A 26,452-nucleotide genomic window follows, 5' to 3' on the forward strand; every position below is an offset into this window, starting at 1 on the left:
TTCACTGAGCTGTTCACAATGATATCTAGTTACAACTTCTTGTGAGGCTACAAATAATCCAGGACTCTAACAAGTTGTATGAGTATTTTAAGTTCTTCCTTCTGATGCACATCACTGTGCATCTGAATACTGAATTTTAAATGGCATCATGTTGCATGTTACCTAGTTTCAGGGCGCACCAGTGCAGGAAGCAGGTGCTTGGGGCGGCCAATTGAAAGGGGCGGCACGTCCGGCTCTTCGGCGGCAATTCGGCGCAGTAGAGCTGCCACCGATCGCAGCTTCTTCTTTTTTTCCCGCCGCTTAGGGCGGCAAAAACGCTGGAGCCGGCCCTGCCTAGTTTTATCACATGCTCTGGAGTTCCTCATAATCCTCCCTACTCATGATTAACAAATGACATGTCATCAGCAATGTTGCCACTGCAATATTTCCTTTACCTCAAATTCCAAGTTGTTAATAACTGACTCAATTACTAAACTCTGGAGAAACTCACTGTTAGCTTCTCTCCGTGCTGCGACTCTCCTGACCTCTTGGTAAGAACCTTAAATAAATCCACTCTGTATAGTTTTCACCAGTTCTAGTTTTTGGGTTTGGGGGTTTTTTTTAAGCAAATTTCTTTAAGACTTTCCTTATATTGTACCTTGAGTACCTTCATAAGAAGATAAGGTTTTGAAAAGCAGTCTCCAAATTATCTTGTACACCCTTCAACAAAAAATGCTGAGGAACATGTATCTAAAGAGAATACAGAGGATGAAGCATATCATCATTCCAAAAGGGCTCTTCAATGCCTTAACACCTCCCCTTTCTCTCTGATTAAGCTCTATTTGTGGAGCACTTCAATAATTTCAAAGTTTCATTCAGGGACACAGCATGCTGAGGCTTCTTTGAAGATAGGATCCTGCTTCAAGATCCTCATCCCAGTGGGGCATCTTCTTGACCCAGGGGTCCTTTCATACTGAAAGGCATCAGGAGATTCTTCATGTCTACTGGACCTTGAAAACTTCTAAGGAAATCCTCAAGCAATTCCTACAACTATGAGCAAACATGATCACCCCAAAATACAACAGGCCATGAGTGACATCTTTTGGGCACACTTAGGTTAGTGCTTAAAAGCACCAGGGAACGTTAATTCAATACTAGACATTTGCTACAATAAAAAAAATGTAAACATCAACCATAAAAAAATTAGGTAAAATGCAGTAAAATCTCAGTGAAGAAACAAAAAGAATCACAATTAGTTTAACCAAATCCTTAGAGGCCAAAGAGAGGTCACCTCACAAGAAGAGCTATTTTTGCCTTTAAAAGAATTATAGCAAAATAACAAAAGATGAACTAACCCTACTTGCATTTTTGCTGCCACTATCCCAGTCAGTGACATGTGAAACAAGCATATATTACACCTGCAGTCTAAATTTTTCTAAAGGTAAACAAATATTCAGAAATAAACATTAACTAGCTCACAATGGGTCTGATCCATTGAAAATCAATGGCAAGACTTCCACTGACTTTAGTAGGCTTTGCATCAGGACCACTATAAACTACTGCTGAACAAAATTTTAGTTTGTGAAACAAAGATGTTTTTATACTGGAATTTAGAAAACACCAGAGACGGATATGTTTATTATATTATAAAATGAGTTGACTCATTTTAAACTTAAAACACAGCAAAATGAACTATCATCCACCCAACCTAGTTTGCTATTTTGCAAAACAATTCCCAGGCTGGGATCTTATATCTAAAATATTTCATTCCTGAACGCATTGTAATAGTCCTTTCAAATTACCTTTTAATTATTAAATATTTACCAGAGTCCTGGTAACTTCTGCTGTAACGTTAGGGTTTCTTTTTTATTTATGCTATATAAAGATTCAATAAAATTAAGTTAAAATATTTAAATATATATTTAAAAGGCTCAATCTATGGCATTATCACTAGATATGTACGCGTATGATGACAGGTTGACTTTATTATATATTTAAACCAAGCTTCCATTTTCAGAATTATCAAGACAGTTTGACTGAAGCTGATGAATGACAGCCACAACTTAACAGAAGTACTAACACAAAGCCACTATTGCAGAAGTCAATAAAAACAAATGTGTACACAAAAAGTCCAGTAAAAATGAAAATCATTGACATCGCTATGTTCTTTCCATTACAAATGCTAAATTTAGTCAACTCTTTCTTAAAGTAATTGAAGTGAAATGGTAATAAGTTAATGGATGTTGAACTATTTAAATATGTGCAACTATGCATTATATTGTTTTCTAAATCACCTGGGATACAGTTTACCCCCTAGATGTAACAATTAAGATTATTATTAGGAAAGCATACTACTGCAAAACTAATTAAGAGATTTGAGCTGTTTAAACCATAAACTTCACATCTCAAGGAAAACCACACAATGAAAACAACATAGAAAAGGAGATTCTGCTAACATTCTTGTCAGGTAGGCCACAGGATGCAATTTGAAGACAAGAACCTGCAATTAAGTAGGAGCCTAGCATGGTACCAAACATGCTCTTGCGTACTAATCTGATAAACACCAGTAGAAATTACCTCCTAATGGAACAAAAAAAACCAGACTGACAGTCTATACATTTCATTTTCCAAGGAAGAAAAAGAAGTTACAAATGTGTAAAGGTAAAAGTCAAATAATTTGAACTTTCAAATGAGGATATTGCTGTTTTCATGTCTACTGCAAGACTGTTCCCACCTTTTGTTATGCAAAGTAAATGGAGCAAGGTAAATGAACGTATGCCTGCTCTTTGCAATGCCAGTGCCTCAATTCTTTGATCTCAGAACATAAACTAAGTTTGGAATCCTTAGTAACAATTTTCAGTATAAAAGCAACAATTGCGGGAATATGAAAAAAGCCAATTAGCCCATTAAAACTCTAATGTATCTTTTTTTTTGAAGTGATTACAAGTTTAGTTGATAAAAGGACTAGTGTTTATGTAATCTACTTAGACTTCTGTAAGGCATTTGACATGATACCAGAAGACGTTTTCATTAAAAAACTGGAATGATACAAAATTAACTTAAGACACATTAAATGGATTAAAAATTGGCTAACTCCCAAGTTTCAAAATGTAATTGTTAACAGGGAATCATCATCAAGTAGATGTGTTTCTAGTCAGGTTCTGCACGAATCAGTTCTTGGCTTTATAGTATTTAACATGTTTATCAATTACCTGAAAGAAAACAAAATCATGACTGCAAATGACACAAAAATTGGAGAAGGGGTAAATAACAAAGACAGGTCACTGATATTGAGTGATCTGGGCACAAACAAACAATATACATTTTAATATGACCAAATGTAAGGTTATACATTCAGGAACAAAGCACACAGATCATACTTACAGGATGGGAGATTCTATCCTGGGAAGCAGTGACTCTGAAAAAGACTTGGGGGTTATTGTGGAAAGTCAGCTTAACATGTGCTCCCAATATGATGCAATGGCCAAAAGGGCTAATGCAATCCTTGGATGTATAAATGGGAATATAAAGGAGGAACAGGACGATTATATTACTTCTATATTTGGCACTGGTGCAATTGCTGATGGAATAAATGTGTCCAGTTCTTGTGTGCATTGTAATAAATGGGCCTACAAATTTACCCTAACTGTGAGCTCAACTGTAAAAAGTGAGTAAAAGGCCCTGCCCCCTGCATGTTGGCGCCCCAACCCCTCTCTCCCCGTAAAAGGAAAAGCCCTGAGGGCCCCCCATGACTGGAGGAGCCCCGGCCCACCCACCCCAGCCGCCCCCCCCAGACCCACAGCGCGCCCCCCAGACCCAATGCCGGGCTGAGCCACCAGCCCCGTGAGTGCCAGGCCAAGCTGTCGGCCCCCCTGAGCGCTGGGCCAGGCGCCGAGCCAGGCCGGGCTGAGCCAGCAGCCTCCCTGAGCTCTGGGCCAGCCCGCCTGCCCCCCGCTCCGCCCCAATCCCCCCCCCGCCAGAATCGGCCGGGCCAAGAGCCGATGGCAGCCTCCCCGAGCGCCAGCTCCTCCCGGCCCTGAAGGTCCCACCGAGCTGCCGGCCCCAGCAGCGCCCGACTGAGCCGCCTCACTCCGCCGGCCGCTGGCTCTCCGTGTCGCTCCTCACTCCCCCGTCCCAAGGAGGAGGGACGCGGGGAGCAGCAGGGACCTTGGGGGCAGGGGGTGGAGTAGAGGAGGCAGTGGAGGTTTCGGGGAACGGGGGGGGGGGGGGCAACCGTGGCCCAGTTGTCTGGCAGCGGGGCAGCGGGAGCACGAGGGAAGGCACAGCCTTCCCTGGCCTATTATACCTGATGCCCGTGCTGTCACCTCCATCTCCAGCTGAATACCACCGGGGATGTGAGACTGTCTCCCCTCATCCCTACCCCCATGTCTCCTTTACCTTCCCCATCTTATTTCTTTTTCCTGTCCTTCTCTTTTTGCTTTCTGTCCAATAAGAGTCTAGCTTAGCTGGGCAAGACTGTATATTTGCAACACTGCTGTTAGCCTGTGACCAGAAAGAGGCAACTACAAGCAATGCCCTAAACAGCCTGATACAGGTATAAGTTTGTTAGGTCTCGGAGTGGCTGATAAGACCATGTGCTGTGCCTGTTTCTCCAGCAGTAAGGAAGAGAGAGTCAACATCAGAGATTGCATTTTTTATCTTTGCTGTTCTTTTCTCTCCTCGTGTGTGTATGTGCTTGTCTTCTAGGAAAAGGGAGCAAACTTTAACAGCAGCAGCAATGACAGCTCCAACCCATCTCCACTAACTTCTCTTTTCCCCGCAAAGAAAAATTATTACCATTTTTAATACCATTTAAGAAAATGTCAAAACAAAGGTTTTTTCCTTTGCAAAAAAAAAGGCCTTACTCAATATGTTATATTTCAAATGCTATAACCATTTTCCTTCTTATCTTTAATAAAAAGTTAAAAAAGATTTTTAATGGGGAGTTTGCCATGGTACTAAGCAGGCTGAGGTCTCTGTATACCAAATCTTGTTTAAAAACATTTAATATTGGACTGGGTTATATTTACATCTTTGGGCCCCTATATGCCATCTAAATTGTTACAACATGTCCACAATTCAGGAAGGATGTTGATAAATTGGACAGGTTCAGAGAAATGCCGTGAGAATAATTAAGGGATTGGAAAACATGCCCTGTATAGTCAGATTCAAGGAACTTTATCTATTTAGCAGAAAGTTAAGGAGTGACTTGACCATAGTCTGTAAGTACATATGTGGGAAACAGAAATTTGTCTGCAATTTAGCAGACAAAAGGTACAACAAGATCCAATGGCTAGAAGTTGAAGCTAGACAAAATTCAAACAGGAAATAAGGCTCACATTTTTAACAAGAGTAATTAACCATTGAAACAACTTACCAGGGACTGTGATAGATTCTCCATCACTAGCAATTTTTAAATCGAGATTGGATTTTTCCCCTAAAATATCTGCTCTACTTCAAACAGGAATTAATTCAGGGAAGTTCTGTTACCAGTGTTATGCAGGAGGTAAGACTAGATTATCACAATGGTCCCTTCTGGCTTTATAATCTATGAATCAGTGAACAAATTTGACCCCAATTTCCTCCAGGAGAGCATTGAATTGTGTTTGTATCAAAGAGCAGATTCCTCCTCACTCCCCTTTCCTATTTCCCATCCAAAAGAGTGCAAGTTTATCTTTACTATGGCCTCCAGCCTCCCTCTCCATCCTACAAACATCACAGCCCAGACTCTTCTTCAATCTTAGCTACTGGCCATGGTCCAAATGAAGTTGTCAGGTTTTTCTGATAGCCAAACCGTGGTGCTTCAGAAACAGCTAGGGTGGATTTTACTGAGTAAAACGTTACTGTTTTATCTAGAAAAGGCATGGGGATCAAGAATGCAAAATACTATAAATGAAAAATAAACATTTATGCAAAATTGAGGTTCCACAGTGAAAGTCACAAAGGCTCCAATTTAGGAAAGTATCCCTTTTTAGGAAGGGCACTTAAGCATGTTCTTAACTGTATGTATATGCTTAAGTCTCACTGAAGTCCATTTCCCTTTGAAGGTTTGTCTACACTGCATCAGGAGGTGTGACTGCAGAATCTCCAGACTTACCCAAACTAGCAATCTAGTTAGATCGTGCAACAGCAGCAGTGAAGCCATGGCAACACTAGCCGGGGCATGGATCAGTCCTGCTCACCAAGGACCCTGGTACATACTTCAGCAGTCACCACCCATGCTGCTGCAGCTTTATAGCGATTGTTACTCTAGGAAGATCAAAGCCTGCTCGGGTATGTCTACATGAGAAGCAATCACACCTATGATATCCTCTTTGTCACAATCTGCTTCTCAGGCTTCTCTTAGGGCAGCACAACTACATGAAACTCCTTGCTCAGGGCAGATATTCAAGTGACGATTTAGCCTCATGCCCGTAACATTTCATTTTAAATTTTCAGTTATAAATACCAGTGCAGGACAGCAAGAAGTGTTTTTAATACCCAGTTAGTCATATTCATAAAGGCATCTACAGATTTTTCTTTGCTTTTGGGATGTGACTTTGGACAAGAAAGTGATTTTCAGCTGTAGGTTGGTATGTATATTTTTGCATGTATCTATGTGGATGGATGTGTGAAAATAATTGATTTGTGCACGTGTAGCTAGAAAGGTGCACCCCGTGCAAACATGCACCCAATTAGGAGCTGAAAATCAGACTCTTGGTTTTCAAATCCACACTTTAATGAGTGTTGCACATGTGTGTATTAACAGGAGAATAGATTTCACAGAACAGAAAGTTTAAAGAAGGAAGAATTACAGTAAACTACTTAAACCAGATGCTAATTGCCTGAGAAACTGTAAGTTTCCAAAGCAAAGACAGCTTAGCCATACAGAAAAATATTTCTCTGGATAACTTTTGGTTCCATCCTCTATCAAGTGCCACTTTCCAGTTACTTTCCTCTCAAATGAAGGTTTGCACTGTTCCTCCCTTTTCCCTCACTCCTACTCTGTACTATATGCATCTAGTAATTTAATAGCTGTGTATCGCTTCAACCCTTTGTGCTCTACCCCAAAGTTTGGTCTTCTGCTACAACATTTAAGGCCCTCATCCAAAGTCCACTGAAGTCAACCAGAGTCTTTCCACTGAATTTCCACACTTTTTCCAATACTTCTCAAATTTACTTTGAGTGTTGTCTAAAGTTACCACTTCCTGGTAGAAACAAACTAGCTAGCTACATATGAAAAGTATTTCTGAACAGCAACATATTTGACCAACATTCTACAAAATGAAGTTTGATTCCCAAATATTTTTGCTTCATAACAAAAATCCAAATGGCCCATGAACAGGTGGAGAAAAGTTGGACACATGAGAGGAAACAATGCAGCAAGTAAACTGGTGACTCAGGTAGCAGAACACCTGTACTAAAAATAAGATTTTCATAATCCTTTTCTAAACGAGGATTCCATAATGAAATAATGGACAAAACATTCTAATCCTTTATGATGTTTTTATATGACTACACCTTCTTTGGCCACCATATATATATATTTTTTAATGGAGATATCCTATCTCCTAGAACTGGAAGGGACCTTTGAAAGATCATTGAGTCCAGCCCCCTGCCTTCACTAGCAGGACCAAGTACTGATTTTGCCCCCGATCCCTAAGTGGCCCCCTCAAGGATTGAACTCACAACCTTGGGTTTAGCAGGCCAATGCTCAAACCACTGAGCTATCCCTCCCCCCCGAATATGAATGAATATGAATTCATCTGAATATATTGTCAGGTTTCCCTTATTCTGAAGAAAATGATGATTAAGAGCACCGTACAAATTTTATTGCAGGTGAAGTAACATGGCTTTTCTTTGATAATGCACAAACATCCCTTTAAAATATCAAAATAAGACTTTGATGAAAGAAAACTCACAATAGCCAAAATTTATATTGGCTTGTTGTATTACACACCACACATGAATACACTGAAATAGGGTGGAAAGAAAACAAACTCAGGGGCTTTGAAATGCTGTAAATATACTCCATTGTTTTGCTTGAATAAATTTACTGTGGCATATCAGTCATCTTATATCAGGAATTTTATCAGCAACCTCATGACTATATGAAAGGCCTCTTACTAGACATGATAAACTCCATATGCTTGTGTTATCTTTACATTAGCCTACCTGTGATTGTATGCAGCAGGAACTAAAGCTCTTCAGAGTGGATTTGCAAGTGAAAAGCTTGTAAAAATTAAGTCATTATTCCGATCTATATCCTTTGGCTTTAACACAATTTAAGAATGTGTTATCTAATCAATGCAGCTAAGATACTAGTTAACAGCTGAATTAATACAGTTATTTTCTATAAAGTCGAATAATCTTTCCACCCTGAGTTACATTGCCATTTAAATTAATTAAAATCCTCTCTGTTTGAAAGAAATTGTCTGTATCTCAAAAGGAAGCCCCATCCCAGTAAATATCACAGCTCTGCACTCTCGCACAGCAGGATTATCATCATGACTTTTCACTTGTGGAAGAACGTGAAGACTAATCTATCCATTGAATCAATGTTTTTTTCTCCAGTCTAACCAACTGACAATTTTAAGCCTGATGACCTACTAAGAAGAATAAGAAATTGGTCTATTATCTTTGCTTATTCTGAATTCAAGAAGTATCTGTTACAACTGGAGACCATGCTAAAATGTGAAGTTGAGATTAGAAAAGAAAAAGAACAATGGCTAGTCCTATCAATATATTTGTAAAATACCTCCAAAATAATGAAGTGATGCCAGAATTTACGACAATGCAATAATATCTTCTGCTACCTGCGTTCCCTAGAAACAAATAAAGATGGGAATGCTGAACAGGCTCAACTGAAACATTAACACTGGAAAGGAAAAAAACTGAAATTTTAAGTATCAGTTTAAAAAAGCAAATGAATGAGCATTAGCTGCTTTAAAACTGCTATGTCAGCTCCCCTGCGAACACCAACAATGGCCTGTACACTCACCTGGATTTCTATTACAGTGATGTAAATTCTATTGAATTGTGGTCGTTATCCCTGTATTCCTAATGGGCCTGGTTCTCATCTACACTAACACCCGTTTACACCATTCTGGAAATATAAAGGGACCATAAAGGGTGTGTAACTTTAAACCAGGCTTACTTTAAGTCCACTTTACACTGAGAAAGCAGTGGACGGCCCTTAGTGCAAATGAGAAGCAGTTCCAACAGGTCTTTGAGCCAATGGTTTTCTTAAATGATGTTACAGTGAAAAAATAAGTGCCAACTTTTCTTTGAGGTGGTGATAAGAAGTTTCAGCATGGAATAACCACCTATGCTCTCCCCAGTTTGTGCACTGAGGGTATGTCTGCACCACAATTAGACACCCGTGGCTGGTCCATGCCAGGTGACTCAGGCTCGTGGGGCTTGGGCTAAGGGGCTATTTAAATGTGGTGTAAATGTTTGGGCTTGGACTGGAGCCTGGGCTCTAGGAATCTGTGAGGTGAGAGGGTCCCAGAGCATGGGTTGCAGCCTAAGCCAAACATCTACACCATAATTAAATAGCCCCCTAGCCCAAGCCCTGCAAGCCCAAGTCAGCTGGCACCAGCCAGCCACGGGTTTTTAATTGCAGTGTAGACATGCCCTGAATGTTTCATCAGCCTGCATAAAGTGTAATGTTTTCACTATTGGGAAATATTGTAGCTGATTGACTAGTTGATTGATTTAGCTAGAGGGGTGCAAACCCCTTCTGTGGACACTCAGGATATAAAGTGATTTATATTGATTTAGAAATATAAGGCACTCAAACCAATTTAAGAGCATCCACACAAAGGATCAAAACAATCTAACCAGATCAGTTTCTAAACTGATTCAGTTAAATTGCTACAACTTGTGTGTATGTAAGGCCTTATTTAAAACTGGAGGGCTGCTGCTAAGAAAACTTTTACCCCGAGGCAATTAGTTCAGTCCCCATAAGGAAGGCATTACACATTTGTCATAGTTAGAGGGCTAGCTGCATCTCTGATATCTTCTCTAGCCTCTGACTGTACCCTCCTCCCCCCAGGTCTCAGATTTCATGCCTTCACTTCTCTCAAGGTGGAATCCTGTGATTCTCCCACTCTTAGACCGGTACCCTGCGTATCTACTGTACTTATCCCAATAGGTCTGACTAGGTTCAACACCTGCAGTTCTTCCTGTCAGGAGCTTGTGACCAGTGGTTAACACAGGGATGCAAAACAGCCGTCTTAAATCAAAGTACTGTTTAATCTTAACAGTTGGAAACAGCATAAGGTACGAGAAATAGGATTTTAAAATAAACAGCCAGCCTATATGCATATCTATCTTACTTAAAGCTCTCCCACCCTGTGATGGAAGGCCTAAGAAAGCTTTGCTTCTTCAGACATGCAAACAGGTATCTGCTTGTGTCAATCTGTTCCCTGCAAACAGCACCCAAATAAATGCCTGACTTCTGGACAGAGACTTTTTAGCTGCCTGTAGCTCTTTTGGTCTGTTTGTTCCTAGCATTGGCAAACAAGCTTTGTAACTTGGCTGGTGTCAATGAGTATATTCCTCACAGGTAAGAGTTCAGGCATTGTCTCTTAGCCCCACTGAAGTGTTTACCAGGAGGTGTTTCATCTGGAACTACTGTTTCTGTTTCCAGTTTGTTTCCCCAACAACCTGCTATTAAACTAAACCAACATATATATACACTAAACATTCCAATATAGCCATATAGTATAGAATATATTTAATATATATAGAATATAGACATATTGTAACTACCCCAATTAGCAGGCTGTATATTCATAACTCATTACAGAGCTGCTCCACATCCTTTACCACATTAATTCCAACTGACTTTCAAAAGAACACTAGCTTTTATGTTTAAAAAGTGTATAAATGGACTGCAGTAAAATATTAGCCAAGATGGTCAGGGACACAACCTCATTCTCCAGGTGTCCCTAAACCTCCATCTGCCAGAAGGTGGGACAGGATGACAGGGGATGGAACACTTGAAATTGCCTGGTTCTGTTCATACTCCCTAAAACATCTGGCACTGGCCACTGTCAGAGACACAGGGCTAGATGGACCATTGTTCTGACCCAGTATGGCTGATCTTATGCTCTTATAACACAGTATGACTCTACAAATTAAAAGTCAAACTCAAAAGCCTTTTTTCCCTACTAAGAACTCTTAGCACTCAGCAGCCATCCTGGAACCAGAAAATATCTCTCACCACAAGCTGCCAGCTACTGGATCCTTTAGAAATTCTCATTCTCTAAAAACTTTGATAACCCAGTAATTCTCTATTAAATTTGACAAGGAGGCAGGGACAAAAAAAAAATTTTAAATGCTCCAGCTGACCACACAAAGCTTTAAATAAACGCATGAGTGTAATGATAGACATTGGCATTTTAAATGTCTTAGGTAAGGGATAAACTAATACACCTTGAGATAATGCTTAGCTAATCACGGTGCAACAACCTTGCCATGAGTGGATGAACTGCTAATTAGACCAAAGGAAATAAAACTGCCAGTAGGATAAAAAGATAAAGAGAAATAATCAGTGATTACAGTTTTATTGTCAAGGAAAATAGCATCAAGCAGAGCTCAAAATAAAATGCAGCCTTATAAGTAAATACCAGCATTCATTAAATTAGTGCATTCAAGTAAATACAATCCAGGGACAAACATTTACTTCTCTGAAGCACACCATGAAAATGAATGGGAGGAGGAGAAAGCAGCCATTCTCCACTACCACTGCCTGCTGCAGTACAACAACCATTAAGATCACATGAATTATTTTATTGAATTATTTAAGAATTTCAGAGCCAGTCTTGAAATAGCCATTTATCTCAAACTTGGGATGAGCTACACTACTTCGTTTTCTTTAAACCTTAATTAGTCTGCTTAAAATGTAAGCTGTTATCAAATGTAATTAGTCAGATTTCACATCTTTAATTTTTTGAACTTCACATCAACTTACATTCTACTGCTTGGAATAATCTTGTGGCCATCTCTAAACCAAGTCACTTGTGGTCTGGGATAGCTGATGATGTACAGGAATTCTAGAACTGCAGCTTGTCCTTGTGACGCTGTTTTTCTCTGGTCTGTGTCCATGAAATTTCCCATATCTGAAGAGAAAAGTTATATTCAAAGTTCTGGAAATTTCGTCTCTTTTTTTTTTTTAAAGGCATCAGAGTCAATGGCATTGTCGTAACTAAGCAAAAAGATATGACTATAGTGTTGATTAATGAAGATTTCAGGTGCGTGGTGAGGCACAAGGGAAAACAGAGTACCTCCAGAGCACACAAGCATTGCTGCACGATTTAACGTGTCCTATTGTAATAACTGACTTTTTTTTTAAACCAGAAAGTGTCATTTTTAATGTACAAATAATTTTGGAATATATTCTTACACTGGATAAAATAGTTCGTAATGTAAATGCAAAAGTAGTGTAAATGTTTTATGACGTCTGTAGCACAGTTTTCTTGCTCCCAAGTGTTTCTGGTCATGATACTCCTTCAGTCTATTGTTACACCCACAGGCATAGCTGTATCATGGTCTAGTCACACCAGCAGGCAATCAGATTCACACTGACGGACCATTGTGTGCCCACTTGATATAACTGCAGGATCAAGGCCATGGTTATCTGCAATATTTCATTAGCTGTGGGTTCTTCATTAGCTGTGGCCTCCTTCCATGACCGAATACCCCATCTATGTATTTGACATTTTTAAAAAAATGCAAACTTCTACTATGGGTCCTCCCACAAGTGCACTCATCTAGCTTACAGTTTTATAGGCAAGGACCAAGGAGTTGGAAGTCCATTAAAAACACTCTGCATTGTTTCTTCCTGATTTTGTTTTGTCTTTTGAGCTTTGTCTTTGAGCTGCAGGTTTCTACTCTTCTGCCATCTAAAAACCAGTATGCATTTTATTTTTCTTTAAATTAATAAATTGGTGTACAGAAATAACTGTTTTGGTTTCCCCACTGAATTCCCATCTCCCAAAGGCCAACGGGTCAGTATTCAAGTTATCTGTAGCAGAAGGGGATGCAGGGAGGGTAGAAGAGCATGAACCTGCAGCCCTGTCTAAGGATGGAAGTAAGAGACTAAAACAAACAAAAGCAGGAAGAAAAAACATGGTATTTTTAAAAGGGTTTTAATAATCTTTTGTGATTTTCAAGCTACTTATTCAGACATAATCAGCACTGTTGCTTCATGTATTTTTGTTTATAACTAATCAGATCGCCTACTTGAAAAGAAGTTTTGAATCACGTAGGTAATTCTAATTAATCTCACTATCATGTGACTAGTCTAGCCTTCTGAATTCAGGCATTTTAAGCCCAAAAAGAACTGGTCAGCATTTTTTTTATAAACATCTTTTTCCATTCATTTATATCTCAACTAATTTTTATGAGCATAAATTGAAAAAAATTGGAGGACTTTTATACTGTAAAAGTGACAACAGTAAAACACTACAAAGTTTGAGGTGCTGCCTTGCGTGCACATTGCTTAAAACAATTTAGATTTGAAAATTAAAGTTTTGCAAATGATTAGTCATAAGACAGCAGCAGTCACTACTAGGTACAGAAATCCAGTCCCTTGGGTATTAAACACATTTTTTTTAAACTTCTATGATATTTTAAGTTATTTTACTCTGTAGGAACAGATCTTAACCTTGGGTGCTGAGTTTCCAGATTTGTGTTGATTTACAGTAATTCAGACTCTTGTTACCAAAATTGGCTTTTTGGTATTTAATATTATTAAATATAATGGTGACAGATTAATACTACAATAGAATTCAATTTTAATGATCGTATTTTACAGCGATAATTCAACAATGGATCAAAGTGATTTTTCAAAAGCTATTTTATACTGTCGCTGACATATTTGTCCCTCATGTATACTAATCAGGGGACATTCAGTTGTGAAGACCAAATGAGAAATAATTTCTGTAATTTTTATTGTTTGTTTTCGAAGGTAGGAAAGAATTTCATACCTTTCTTGGGTACCATTTGATTATAGGTATAGAACATCACATCTTGCGGGATTGCTAATAGAGACAATTCTAACCAGACTAAAATGAGCAGGACTCATTCTGTCCTTCTGAGATGGAAGTTGTGCTTCTAAGGATATGTCTGATTCGGGAATTCACTGGTTTTTGTGAAATTGCATTTATTGATCATTTGGGTATAACCATCAGAATAGAGACGCTCAAATTTATCCTTACAACACAATTCCAGTTGTGCTATTATAGTTCATGCTTTATCTCCTCTACTCCTGTCTTCTCTCTTTTTTTTTTTTATTGGAAAACAATTTTATAGCACTTTTATGTTCTGAAAAATCTCTATGCCACTGCAACATGCTCTTGGGAAATCCCAATTCCATGCTCAGTCCACAAGTCATAATCTCAATTTTGCTATTGACTTGCTGAGTGACCTTGGGCAAGTCGCTTAAACCCTCTGTGTCAATCTCCATATCTGTAAAACTGAGATAATAAGAATGCTTATTGGAGACTGATGTTTTAAGGGATAAATTACTTGAACTTTGTAAAACATTGTATAAGTGCAACTTATTATTCTCATTACCACTTTTCATTTTAAAGTACAGGAAAGAAAATCCTATGCATTTTCCCTTATGACACAGTTATTCAGTCTAATCACTTACTTGAAAATGGTTATGACTAATAAAGAATTCAACTCATCTACTTAATCTTACTTCCATTTATCAAGCATTATCCATTTTATTATTGCTGATCTTCCAGTTATGTACCCTGAGGAACAGTATCCTATGCATCAGACAGCTAACATGTAGTGTTACAAACAAAAGGTATTTTACTTATAGATTTTGAAATATTTACTTCAAAAGAATCCTATTGTTTTGGTGAAAGGAGGAGGATTGGAATTAAGAAGCTGAATTTAAGTCCAAAGCTGGCATATGTTCAAACATACTTTTTAAAGAGTAATGTATTGATCACAGTTTAATTCTTTAAAAATGCTTTCAAACAAGTTATTTGATTTATATTTTCTAGATGTTAATGCAAGAAACAAGAGCAAAAGTACACTGAATTATGACATCTTTCATATCTTACAAGTCAAGTCAGGTAACTCAGCACCAATGATTGAGAAAATCAATTAACATTTCCAAGTGAAAGTCAAAAATCAAATCAGAGGTCAAGTTTGACAGCCTTTGTATTCTGAACTACAGTCGACAGATATGAACATCCTACAAGATTTGGTTCACAATCATGTTCAGGAACAGAATCTCAGAGTTTGGTTAGTGAGGTATTGACTGTGAATAAACCCATTAATTTTCTATTGCAAGGGTGATTACTTGGAACCTCCAAGGCAACATCCCACCTCTCTCTTCCTCGGATAGTCTCTAGCTGTCTTCCTAATAGCCCCCTGCCTCCTTTATGCTCTAGAGCCTCTATAATTGGTGTCTTCGGGGAAAGGCATGGTGTTCTATTATCCTCCTGCTGTTTCCAGTTGTCTCCCTCCCAAGAGTCTATGAAGGGGTGTGGGAGTAGAGTGTGACAACTGTCTGCTTTTTCCATTTTCTGTTGTTGGAGACCAGGAAGAGAGGACTGGCAGGTAGGGCCACTGTCTCCCAACGAAAAGAATCATGTTGGGTCTAGAAATTTGTCTGACATCCTTTCCCCCACAAACAGCAGCAGATGGAAATCCTCCATCTTCTGATGTAGCCAGCCTTATACTAAACCCAGTGGCAGGTAGGACTCCACTAGGCTTAGCATGTTAGCTAGGGAATTATATAGGTTCCTTCTTCTCCTGCAAGGCCCTGACAGTACCACAGAACTTTTATGGATTCTTAGGAGGCCTTTCTCGGTACTCCTTTGAATAGAGAGTGTTTAAACTGAACTATATTGAGACACATCTTTCCTCCCTATTTCCCTCCAGGAGCAAGGCATTGCAAGTAGGGGCTGTTGCTAAAATTGGAGGACACAGAAAGCAAGAACAATCAGTGCTTGCCTGCCCTTTATATCAGCTACATGACCAATCAGCTTCAAAGCTCCTTTTTGTGTGTTTTGATTCATTTGAGAAGGCAATCTGTGTCTTTGCTGGCCATAATCACCAAGGTATCACCATGTATCACAATCCTTATGGATTTCCACTGAATTCTTGTTCCTTGCTTGGTGGTCAAAGTTTCTTTCTTTACTTCCAACACACTAAAAACTCAGCTATATTTTAAACTGTCGACTCCCTCCACTATTCTTCCACATTTGTGCCATTTTAGTTTTTTGGAGGGCTCATTTCTCCATAGTTTAGCCCCAAAATATTGTCTCCCCTTTGAAACCACTTTTTCAGATCCCTCTTTTTCCTTTCCCAGATGGCCTTGGCCTTACCTGGTCTGATTATGTCTACTGCAGTTGTGTGTGAAGGGGAAGTCAGCCCTGCTTACTGGCTGTGCAAAAAGACCCATGGGATTTGGAAGATAAAACATAGCAAGTCTCTAATCCAGTCTCGGTTTGAGTGATTCAATACTTGCTACAAATATTTCACACTGCGACAGTTCGAACTTTGCTACCAGATGGCAACCACTGTCAATGTGAAATTCTTGCAATATAATACTTTTTAAATATATGACTTATCTCAAGACATACCTATAATGAATTGACAAACATTATTGCTATATTGTTCTTCCCGCACATAAGAACTTAATTGGTTTGTTAATAAGTGAACACATACATGCCACTTGAACTTCAGATTTCCTTTGTAAGAGCGCCCCCATCCTGTTCCGCACCACACATTGATAAAACCCAGCATGAGACCTCTGCAAGGTTGGGATAATGTATCTGTGAGACACAAAGAGAAAGGCAGAGTTATAACATATCCTCTGTTATGGATGAAAATGTTACTATCTATTTCCAAAAATAGGTTATGCCTTAAGAAGAGTGTCCTATCCACTCTTAAATTTTGTGATGAGTTTCTGCATCCTACTCTAACATTTTACATTGCCTCATGCATATCTTGCACCTCTTTCCCATGAGCAAAAATGGATAAATGACTTGCACTCTCAAATTATCAATGATCCCATGATATTCAAGAATGAAATATTTGAATTGTATGGCAAACTTTCAGTCTTAAGATCCATTTATGATAAGACTAACTAGACTCAACATTTCGCCTAGTAGTATTGATTTGAGTTTTTCCCCCAACTCAATTTACCTTCATCCATAAGGCAAGAAAAGTCTAATACTTTTCCCAGAGGTACTATAACAAAACAGAAATCTAAATTGGGAAAGCTTTCCAACAACATTAAAATTCAGGTATGGAAACATCTTTTACTATACTATGTGACCAACTTAACTCATAAGAGTACTGGAGCAGACAAGGTGCATTATATATTGTATTTGCTCTGCCCCTCAGCACACTTTAAAAGTCACTTAGTCTACTAATTGTTCATCTTCTTCATTCAACTATATCCGACTAATCAACCTGAAAATGAGCTGATAGGCACAATTTTAATGTGAATAAAACATCTGAGTAATATAAATAATCCTGCATTAAACAAATATTAATCAAAGTACATATTCCCTCCGGTCACCTCTGGAGATCTTATGGCAGGATTAATGAAACCCTTTATGAAAAGATAAGGGAAAATAATACTGCTGAATTTTAATCTTTAAAATTTTATTCCATTAGAGGAAAAGGTGTTCATTGTCTCTCTCTCTCTCTCTCTCTCTCTCTCTCACACACACACACACACACAAAATCCATGAACAGAACCAGATGCAATGAAAATGAGGGAGGTGGGGAAAGTCATTTTTTAAAATAAATATAGAACTGAGTCACCAGCTATGATTACTGTATCATAATTATCACTAAATACACATTTGTATCTAAGTAAGGTAGCCCACAATCAATAAATTAAAATCAACAAGTTTTAGCGCTGAAATATATGACTAATTTTTTTCTCTTTTGCTAAGCAGAAGACTAAAGCTGAACACCATAAACCAGAAAAAATAGAGTCTGACTTAACTGGACATTGACAAGTCATTTTTATTGTTAGTTTTTCTTTATAGTTTATAGCTCTTACAAGCTAAAATTTATTTTACTTTTTCTAAAATATTTTGTAATTTTCTGTTTGGCCAATATTGATTTCTTCCCCTTGTGTTTTAAATGGAGTCAAAATTAAAACACCCATTTTTCCTGTGTTCATCTGCACCAAGCCAGGACTGCAGGGCTAGTTTTCCTGACAGTAGAACAGATTGAGTGGATCAGAAGTGTGCTGCTTTGACGTCCTTTTCTCAGACTTGTTTGTGTATCAGAATGAAAACACTTCTAGTGTGAGTGTTGGCTGGAGGAAAGAAAACCCTTTAAAGGTTACAAAGAAGAAACCATCTAACCCCACCTAAGGGGTAGCTTCTAACTCTGGATCTACCATGTGTCTTACCATGTGTCAAGTAGGGCAAGTGGAGACACGCTTTCTGGCACAAACCTACCATGAAATCTTTGGAGCATATGGTCTAAAATGATGCAGATATCTGCTTACACTTGAAGCAAGTATACCATGGCAGGGAGTTGTTACACAACTTATAACCCAATGCAGCAGACTTAAGCCATTGGTCTTTTTCCTTTCCAACCCCATTCACCTACCAAATATCCAGCACAGGAATGGAACTCCTAAATGCAACTGGATGTACAAGAGAGAGTTAGTTTCCCACACTTTGGGGGGGGATCATTCTGTTACTCTCTAGTGGATTATGAGCACATTTTAAAAGTGTCTTAGAAACCTACTAAATCTTTTCTTTTAAAAAGGAGAAGATCTCTCAGTTCCTCTAACATCCAATTTTCAAACAGGTCCAAAACTTTAGCTCTAGGCTTTTCAATTTAAGTGTAAAGCCTATTTATTCAGATCTGAATACTGGTGACATAGAATTTTTGGAAGCATTTTCAATCCATCTCTAACGTCACACACTCAGCTGACCTCCCAGTGATCTGCTGCAAACCATCTATCCATCTCTCTGCCGGCTGTTCCCTATTACGATGACCCATCACCATGCTTTCCATGATAACTTTCTCAAGGTTATTTCCATTTCTATGCCTGATGTGACCAAAGTATGTAAGTTTGCATTTGTTGATTTCCAACAACAGAGTTCATTTCTCTTTAATAATACTTCTAACAAGCATTTGTTTTCTTTTTTTGTCCAAAAGAGATGCAAGAGTCCTCACCAGCACCACATCTCAATGACTTCAATTTTCTTCTTGTCAGAAGCATTAGTTTCCCAGGAACTACATCAGTAAGTCACTATGGAAAAAACTAAGCTTTTCATTAGTCGAACCTCCATACATTTCAAGATGCCATGGTTTTTCCACACTTTTGTAAGGGGGGCAATGGCTGAGCAAGCTATCTGTAGTCTTCAGATTTCTTTGGAGTAGCCTCCTTGGTTGGATATGTATGATCCCACATAATTACATTCATTTACTGCCTCCACACTTGAACATTAATTGTGATGTCCACCTGCATCCTGTGGTTATTGATCATTTCAGTGTAAATGCATTTTGTTTATGTTATATTCAGGGAAAGTCTATATACCTCTTTCCCATTTCCCAGTACAGGTTCTGGTCAGTAGCTCCAAAGGTGGATGCTGCTATTTCAACAATGGAACCTACACCATCAAGTCCTCATGAAGGGATGGAAGGATGGCTTTGTGATTTAGGCAGGTTTTCATTTTCAGAAGCACCCACAGTCTTAAAATGGCAAATTGTCCCCTTGAATTCAGATACCATCCGTTTCTGGTAATGGTTAAATTTGACATCACAACTATACCATAACTATTGTTAGTTATTTCATTGCATCGATAAATATGTATTTGCTACCTCATTTTCCCACCCCAGTCTGCTTGTTTATCTCATCCACCTACTAGGTCTTGTCTTTTGGGACTGTAAACACTTTGGAGCAGTGATTGTCATTCATTATATGTTTATACAGTGCCTGGTTGTGGCTTTTAGATGCTATCACAATATAAGTGTTAGATAATAAAATAATAATAAATACTCCCATATGCTGCAAAGGAATTAAAAAAGAAAGAGAGAAGTCCCTGCCCCAAAATTATTACAGTCAGGATGATGGATCAGACAAGTGAGGCTGATCCATCATCACATTGGGAAGGAGAGATTAAGAAGGAGATGATTACAGAGCCGATTCCACAGTCTTTGGGTTTAGATATACACATGTAATGTGGGTTCACCATATTTTTGTTAGTTTGTGTTTTGAGTGTAAACATGGGTCTCTTTTTGTAGATAATGCTCCAATAATATGCTTTTAGAAGCGATCTGAATGAGGCAAAAGGCTCCAAAATATTTTGGAATGGTGATTCATGAGCAAGTGGCAGCATGAAAGAAGGCAAAAAGTCTTTTATGGAAGCAAATGAAATAGGAATCCAGGTTGGTGTAACTGGGGGATTGGCTGCATGTCGGGAGGTTAAGGGGAAGAATGCTAAACAGACAGGGAAAGAGATCTAGACAGGAACTTTATGATGTAGAACCTTAAAAGCAAGGACAAGATTTTTGAACTTCATTCACAGTGCCGTGGGGAGCCAGTGATGTGACTCTTGATCACAGAGACTAGTGCTTATGCCTGCCAACTTTTATTGCTCAGATCTTGGTTTACAAAAATAACTAACCAGACTCCCTATGAAAGGCATCTGCTATTCAGGACTGGAAAGACTCTTAATCTCAGGAATATTTTTCTTCTCCAACCTTCTGCCAGAAACATCATAAGAACAGAACTTATTCAGTCTCAGACAAAGGGAATATAAATTCAAGTTTTATTATCATCAGTTCCAAACCTCAGTGGTAACAGATGTAGGGGAGAAGTCATTCTTCCTATACTTCCCTAAGTACTCCTGAATATCTGTGGATCCATGAATCCAAGCCAGCCCCTGGAGGCAATCTCCAAATTTAGCCAGGCATTATCTTTTATGCAGTGGTCATTTGCTCAGAGTCATTTTCCTTATTGCCATGTCAAGACCTCATTACAGAATACCCTCTCAAAGAGAGCTGAAATATGGACAGCAATGCCCCAGCCATAAAAATTTTTCTAGCATTAAATATATGTTTGGTGCCCTGTGAAGAAATGTGTGTAATTCAATCTTCCTCATTTCCAAGAAAGCTTGACAGGACTCCAGGTAGTCCTGGTACCTAAAGAAAGTCTACTTCATGAAAACACCTAGAAGATAATAAGGTGACAAGTAACAGTCAGCACGGATTTGTCAAGAACAAATCACGTCAAAGCAACCTAATAGCTTTCTTTGACAGGGTAACAAGCCTTGTAGATGGGGGGAAGTGGTAGATATAGTATATCTTGACTTTAGGAAGGCTTTTGATACTGTCTCGCATGACCTTCTCACAAACAAACTAGGGAAATACAACCTAGATGGAGCTACTATAAGGTGGGTGCATAACTGGTTGCAAGACCGTTCCCAGAGAGTAATTATCAGTGGTTCACAGTCAAGCTGGAAGACCACATTGAGTGGGGTCCCTCAGGGATCAGTTCTGGGTCTGGTTCTGTTCAATATCTTGATCAGTGATTTAGATAATGACATAGAGAGTACACTTATAAAGTTTGTGGACGATACCAAGCTGAGAGGGATAGCAAGTGCTTTGGGGAATAGGATTAAAATTCAAAATGATCTGGACAAACTGGAGAAAATAGGATGAAATTCAATAAGGACAAATGCAAAGTACTCCATTCAGGGCCGGCTCCAGGCACCAGCCCACCAAGCTTGTGCTTGGGGCGGCACCTGGAGGGGGGGCGGCGCGGCGCTCCGGCCGCCGGGGAGAGCGGGGCCACAGCCGGGCTCGCCGCCCTCCTCCCGGCCCTCTGGCTGCCCTCCTCCCTGGCGCCCTCCCCCCTCTCACCGCCCTGCCCCCTGCGCTCTGGCCGCCGGGGGGCCTCCTCCCAGGGCTCCGGCGCCCTCCCCCCGGCCGCCGGGGGGAGAGCGGAGCCCCCGCCGGGGCTCGCCGCCCTCCCCCCGGGGCTCCGGCCACCCTCCCCCCCCCACAGGGGGGGGGCGGCTGGAGGCTTTTTTGCCTGGGGTGGCAAAAAAGCCAGAGCCGGCCCTGACTCCATTTAGAAAGGAACAATCAGTTACACACATACAAAATGGGAAATGACTGCCTAGCAAGGAATACAGTGGGAAAGGATCTGCGGGTCATAGTGGATCACAAGTTAAATATGAGTCAACAGTGTAACACTGTTGCAACAAAGCAAACCTGAGTCTGGGGTATATCAGCAGGAATGTTGTAAGCAAGACACGAGAAGCAATTCTTCTGCTTTACTCCACGCTGATTAGGCCTCAACTGGAGTATTGTGTCCAGTTCTGGGCACCACATTTCAAGAAAGATGTGGACAAGTTGGAAAAAGTCCAGAAAAAAGTAAGAAAAATGACTAGAAGTCTAGAAAATATGACCTATGAGGGAAAATTGAAAAAAAATGGGTTTGTTTAGTCTGGAGAAGAGAAGACTGAGAGGGGGCGTGAGAACAGTTTTCAAGTACATAGAAGGTGGTTACAAGGAGAAGGGAGAAAAAATATTCTCCTTAAAGGAAAAGAAGCAATGGGCTTAAATTGCAGCAAGGGCAGTTTATGTTGGACATTAGAAAAAACTTCCTGTCAAGGTGGTTAAACACTGGAATAAATTGCTTAGGGAGGCTGTGGAATCTCCATAATTGGAGATTTTAAAGAGCAGGTTAGACAAATTCCTGTCAGGGATGGTCTAAATAATACTTAGTCCTGCCATGAGTACACCACACTGAACTAGATGACCTCTCGAGGTCCCCTCCAGTCCTACAATTCTATGATTCTATTAAATCTTAAGTTTTCAAGCAGATGCTGCACTCTAACTCCTTAGTTGTCCAATCTTGACAGTTTGCAGTCTCAATGGATTTGGAGGAAGTCTAAAAACATGTTCCAACCTGACCCATTCATCTACATTTTCTGAGGTTTGGAGTGGGTAAAGAACACTACCAATACAAAATATGCCACTTGTTTTATCTCTGGCACCAAGAAACTAGTGGCATTACCAGTAAATCAAAAATAATCATATCCATACACATGCAAATGCCATACCTAGACATATCTACTGTCTAGATAACTTGACATTTCTGAGATCAGCAAGTATCTTATGACCAGTCAGAAAAAAAATCTGTCGATGCTTGAGCATCGACAAAACTCCATTTTAATCTCTAATTGACACCCTTAATCAATCAAACATGATGGAGCAACTGAAATCAAGGTTATTTCAATCAGTTTGAAGTTTGTCTAATTTGAAAATTATTGCAAATTTATAGAGAACTAAATTATAAACACTGTTTTCAAATGCCACTACTGCTAGGGAATCGTATTTGAATTTTCCCAAACTGCTAAAGGAAATAAATATTATATTGAAAATTAAGTCCCTGATTGTGCAAACACTTAAACAGGAATGTAACTTTACTCATGTCACTAGTCCGATTGACTTACATGGGATAATTCATGGTCTTAAAGTATGAACATATGTGATTGCAGAATTATGAGGCTAAAATGGCATCTTTATTAAAAACTTCCTTCTTAGAGGTATAAAATCTCTGTAATTTCAAAACAAAATTGCTTCAGCATTTACAATGAAAAGTTATTTAGACTTCCAATACATTAATGAGGTTATCTATATATAATTTTTTTTAAACACACACACACACACACACACACACACACACACACACACACACACACAAAATAGGCCTTTTTTTTTAGGGCTGTCAATAAATCACAGTTAACTCACGTGATTAATTCAAAAAAATTAATCACGATTAAAAAATTAATCAAGATTAATTGCATTGTTAACAATAGAATGCCAATTGAAATTTATTAAATATTTTGGATGTTTTTCTACATTTTCAAATATGTTGATTTCTATTACAACACAGAACACAAAGTGTACAGTGTTCACTTCATATTATTATTTTGATTACAAATATTTGCGCTGTAAAAATGATAATACACCTCATACAAGTACTGTAGTGCAATCTTTTTATTGTGAAAGTGTAACTTACAAATATTGATTTTGTTTGTTACATAACTGCACTCAAAAACAAAATAATGTAAAACTTTAGTGCCTACAAGTCCACTCACTCCTACTTCTTGTTCAGCCAATCGCTAAGAAAAAAAGTTTGTTTACATATATGGGAGATAATGCTGCTCGCTTCTTGTTCACAATGTCACCTGAAAGTGAGAACAGGCATTCACATGGCACTTTTGTAGCTGGCATTGCAAGGAATTTACGTGCCAGATATGCTAAACATTTGTATGCCCCTTCATGTTTTGGCCACCATTCCAGAAGACATGCTTCCATGCTGATGATGCTCGTTAAAAAAATAATGTGTTAATTAAATTTGTGACTGAACTCCTTGTGGGTGAATTGTATGTCTTCTCTTCTGTTTTACCCACATTCTGCCATATATTTCATGTTACAGCAGTCTTGGATGATGACCCAGCACATGTTCATTTTAAGAACACTTTCACTGCAGATTTACAAAACGCAAAGAAGGTACCAGTGTGAGATTTCTAAAAATAGCTACAGCGCAAGGTTTAAAAATCTGAAGTGCCATCCAAAATCTGAGAGGGACGAGGTGTGGAGCACACTTTCAGAAGTCTTAAAGAGGAACACTCAGATGCGGAAACTACAGAACCCGAACCACCAAAAAAGAAAATCAACCTTCTGCTGGTGACATCTGAGTCAGATGATGAAAATGAACATGCATCGGTCCACTCTGCTTTGCACTGTTATCGAGCAGAACCCGTCATCAGCATGGATGCATGTCATCTGGAACGGTGGTTGAAGCATGAAGGGACATATGAATCTTTAGCGCATCTGGGACTTAAATATCTTGCGACGCCAGCTACAACAGTGCCATGAGAACGCCTGTTCTCACTTTCAGGTGACATTGTAAACAAGACGTGGGCAGCAAATTGTAACCAAACTTGTTTGTCATAGCGATTGACTGAAGTAGGACTGAGTGGACTTGTAGGCTCTAAAATTTTACATTGCTTTATTTTTCAATGCAGTTATTTTTCTGTACATAATTCAACATTTGTAAGTTCAACTTTCATGATAAAGAGACTGCACTACAGTACTTGCATTAGGTGAATTGAAAAATACTGGTTCTTTTGTTTTTTTATAGTGCAAATATTTGTGATAAAAAATAAATATAAAGTGAGTACTGTACACTTTGTATTCTGTGTTATCATTGAAATCAATATATTTGAAAAAGTAGAAAACAACCAAAAATATTTAAATAAATGGTATTCTATTATTGTTTAACAGCACAATTAATTGCAATTAATTTTTTTAATTGCTTGACAGCCCCACAAGGCACCTAAAGTTAGGCTCTTTAGCCCATATTTAGGCACCTGAGAGTGGGTTTTTGAAAAGCACTCAAGTGACATAGGAGCACAAGTCCCATTGACTTCAAACTGCAAATGCTGATAGAGGTGCATATCTTGGTTGAATCTCTTCAGATTTCTTGACTTTTGGAAGTTCAATATACCAGAAGGTCATGTAGGCTGAAAATATAGCATGGGATATTTGCTTATCAATTTTGGGTTTGAGTTTATGTAGTTCTCACAGAAAGGATATTAATAAAGCCCCAGACTTGTCCTTTTTTTAGAAGATATAAGCATTTTATGTATGAAACTTAGCAGAAAATACTGCCATATAAAATCTGAAATTCTAAAATAAGGAACTAAAGAAACAATTACAAAATATCTACTTCCGTGATTTAAGACTATGAGATAGGAAGAACACAGAGAATCATCAAAATAAAAATAAAAATGGATTTTTAAAAAATATTGTAATCCAAAAAACTGATTTTTATTTTTTTAAATCATGATTATCCATTCAGCTGTCCAAAAAAGGCCATTTTATGTTATGTTCTCTACATTTAACAAAGCTTCAGCATTTTCTGCTAGAGACAGAAACATAATACTTTCAAAATTCATAAGCAGAAAATTGATCCAAATATAACTTAATCCCCAAAATGAACAGCATTTTTACAGTGATCAAGAGATTATGTTGCTTTCATTTTGTATGCATTCTAAACCACAAGAGAGAAGGAATTTCCATTGTCTGGATGCCAGCAGGGCACTCAAAGTTTCTGCAAGTAATTTAGAAAGATGGACAGCCTATTTGTTTTGAATGGAACAGCCAAGTAGAGACTAGCTGCCTAGAAGATTTCCATTGCAAGATGGATAGTGACATGTATCAAAGAAACCTAAAAAGCTCCTGTTCCAGAACATAAGGGCTCACTCAGCCAGAGTGATTGTGAGATCTTGGGATTCAAGGACAAAACCTTGACCAAAGATCTATGCAGAACTGCAAGTTGAAGTTTAGTTCATTAGAAGACTTTTTCCAATTTCCATTTTTTTTTAATGCACCATGTAAGTTAAAAGACAATGTGGCTGCAGGAAAAAGGCAGTGTTTAATTCGTAATGAAAGA

General features: G+C 38.7%; 1 protein-coding gene across 1 annotated transcript in view; it reads right to left on the minus strand.

Annotated features, from left to right (window-relative positions):
* The window catches only part of SDK1 (sidekick cell adhesion molecule 1), a 675,085-nt gene that overhangs the window by 384,963 nt on the left and 263,670 nt on the right, over positions 1–26,452 (minus strand). Inside the window, exons 3-4 of the mRNA XM_065411886.1 lie at positions 16,663–16,769; positions 11,939–12,086 (exon numbers count right to left, since the gene is read on the minus strand). Of these exons, the coding sequence (XP_065267958.1) occupies positions 11,939–12,086; positions 16,663–16,769 (255 nt within the window). The remainder of the gene's footprint in view (positions 1–11,938; positions 12,087–16,662; positions 16,770–26,452) is intronic.

The sequence above is a fragment of the Emys orbicularis genome, chromosome 10, assembly GCF_028017835.1.
Source record: "Emys orbicularis isolate rEmyOrb1 chromosome 10, rEmyOrb1.hap1, whole genome shotgun sequence".
Taxonomy (NCBI): Eukaryota; Metazoa; Chordata; order Testudines; family Emydidae; genus Emys; species Emys orbicularis.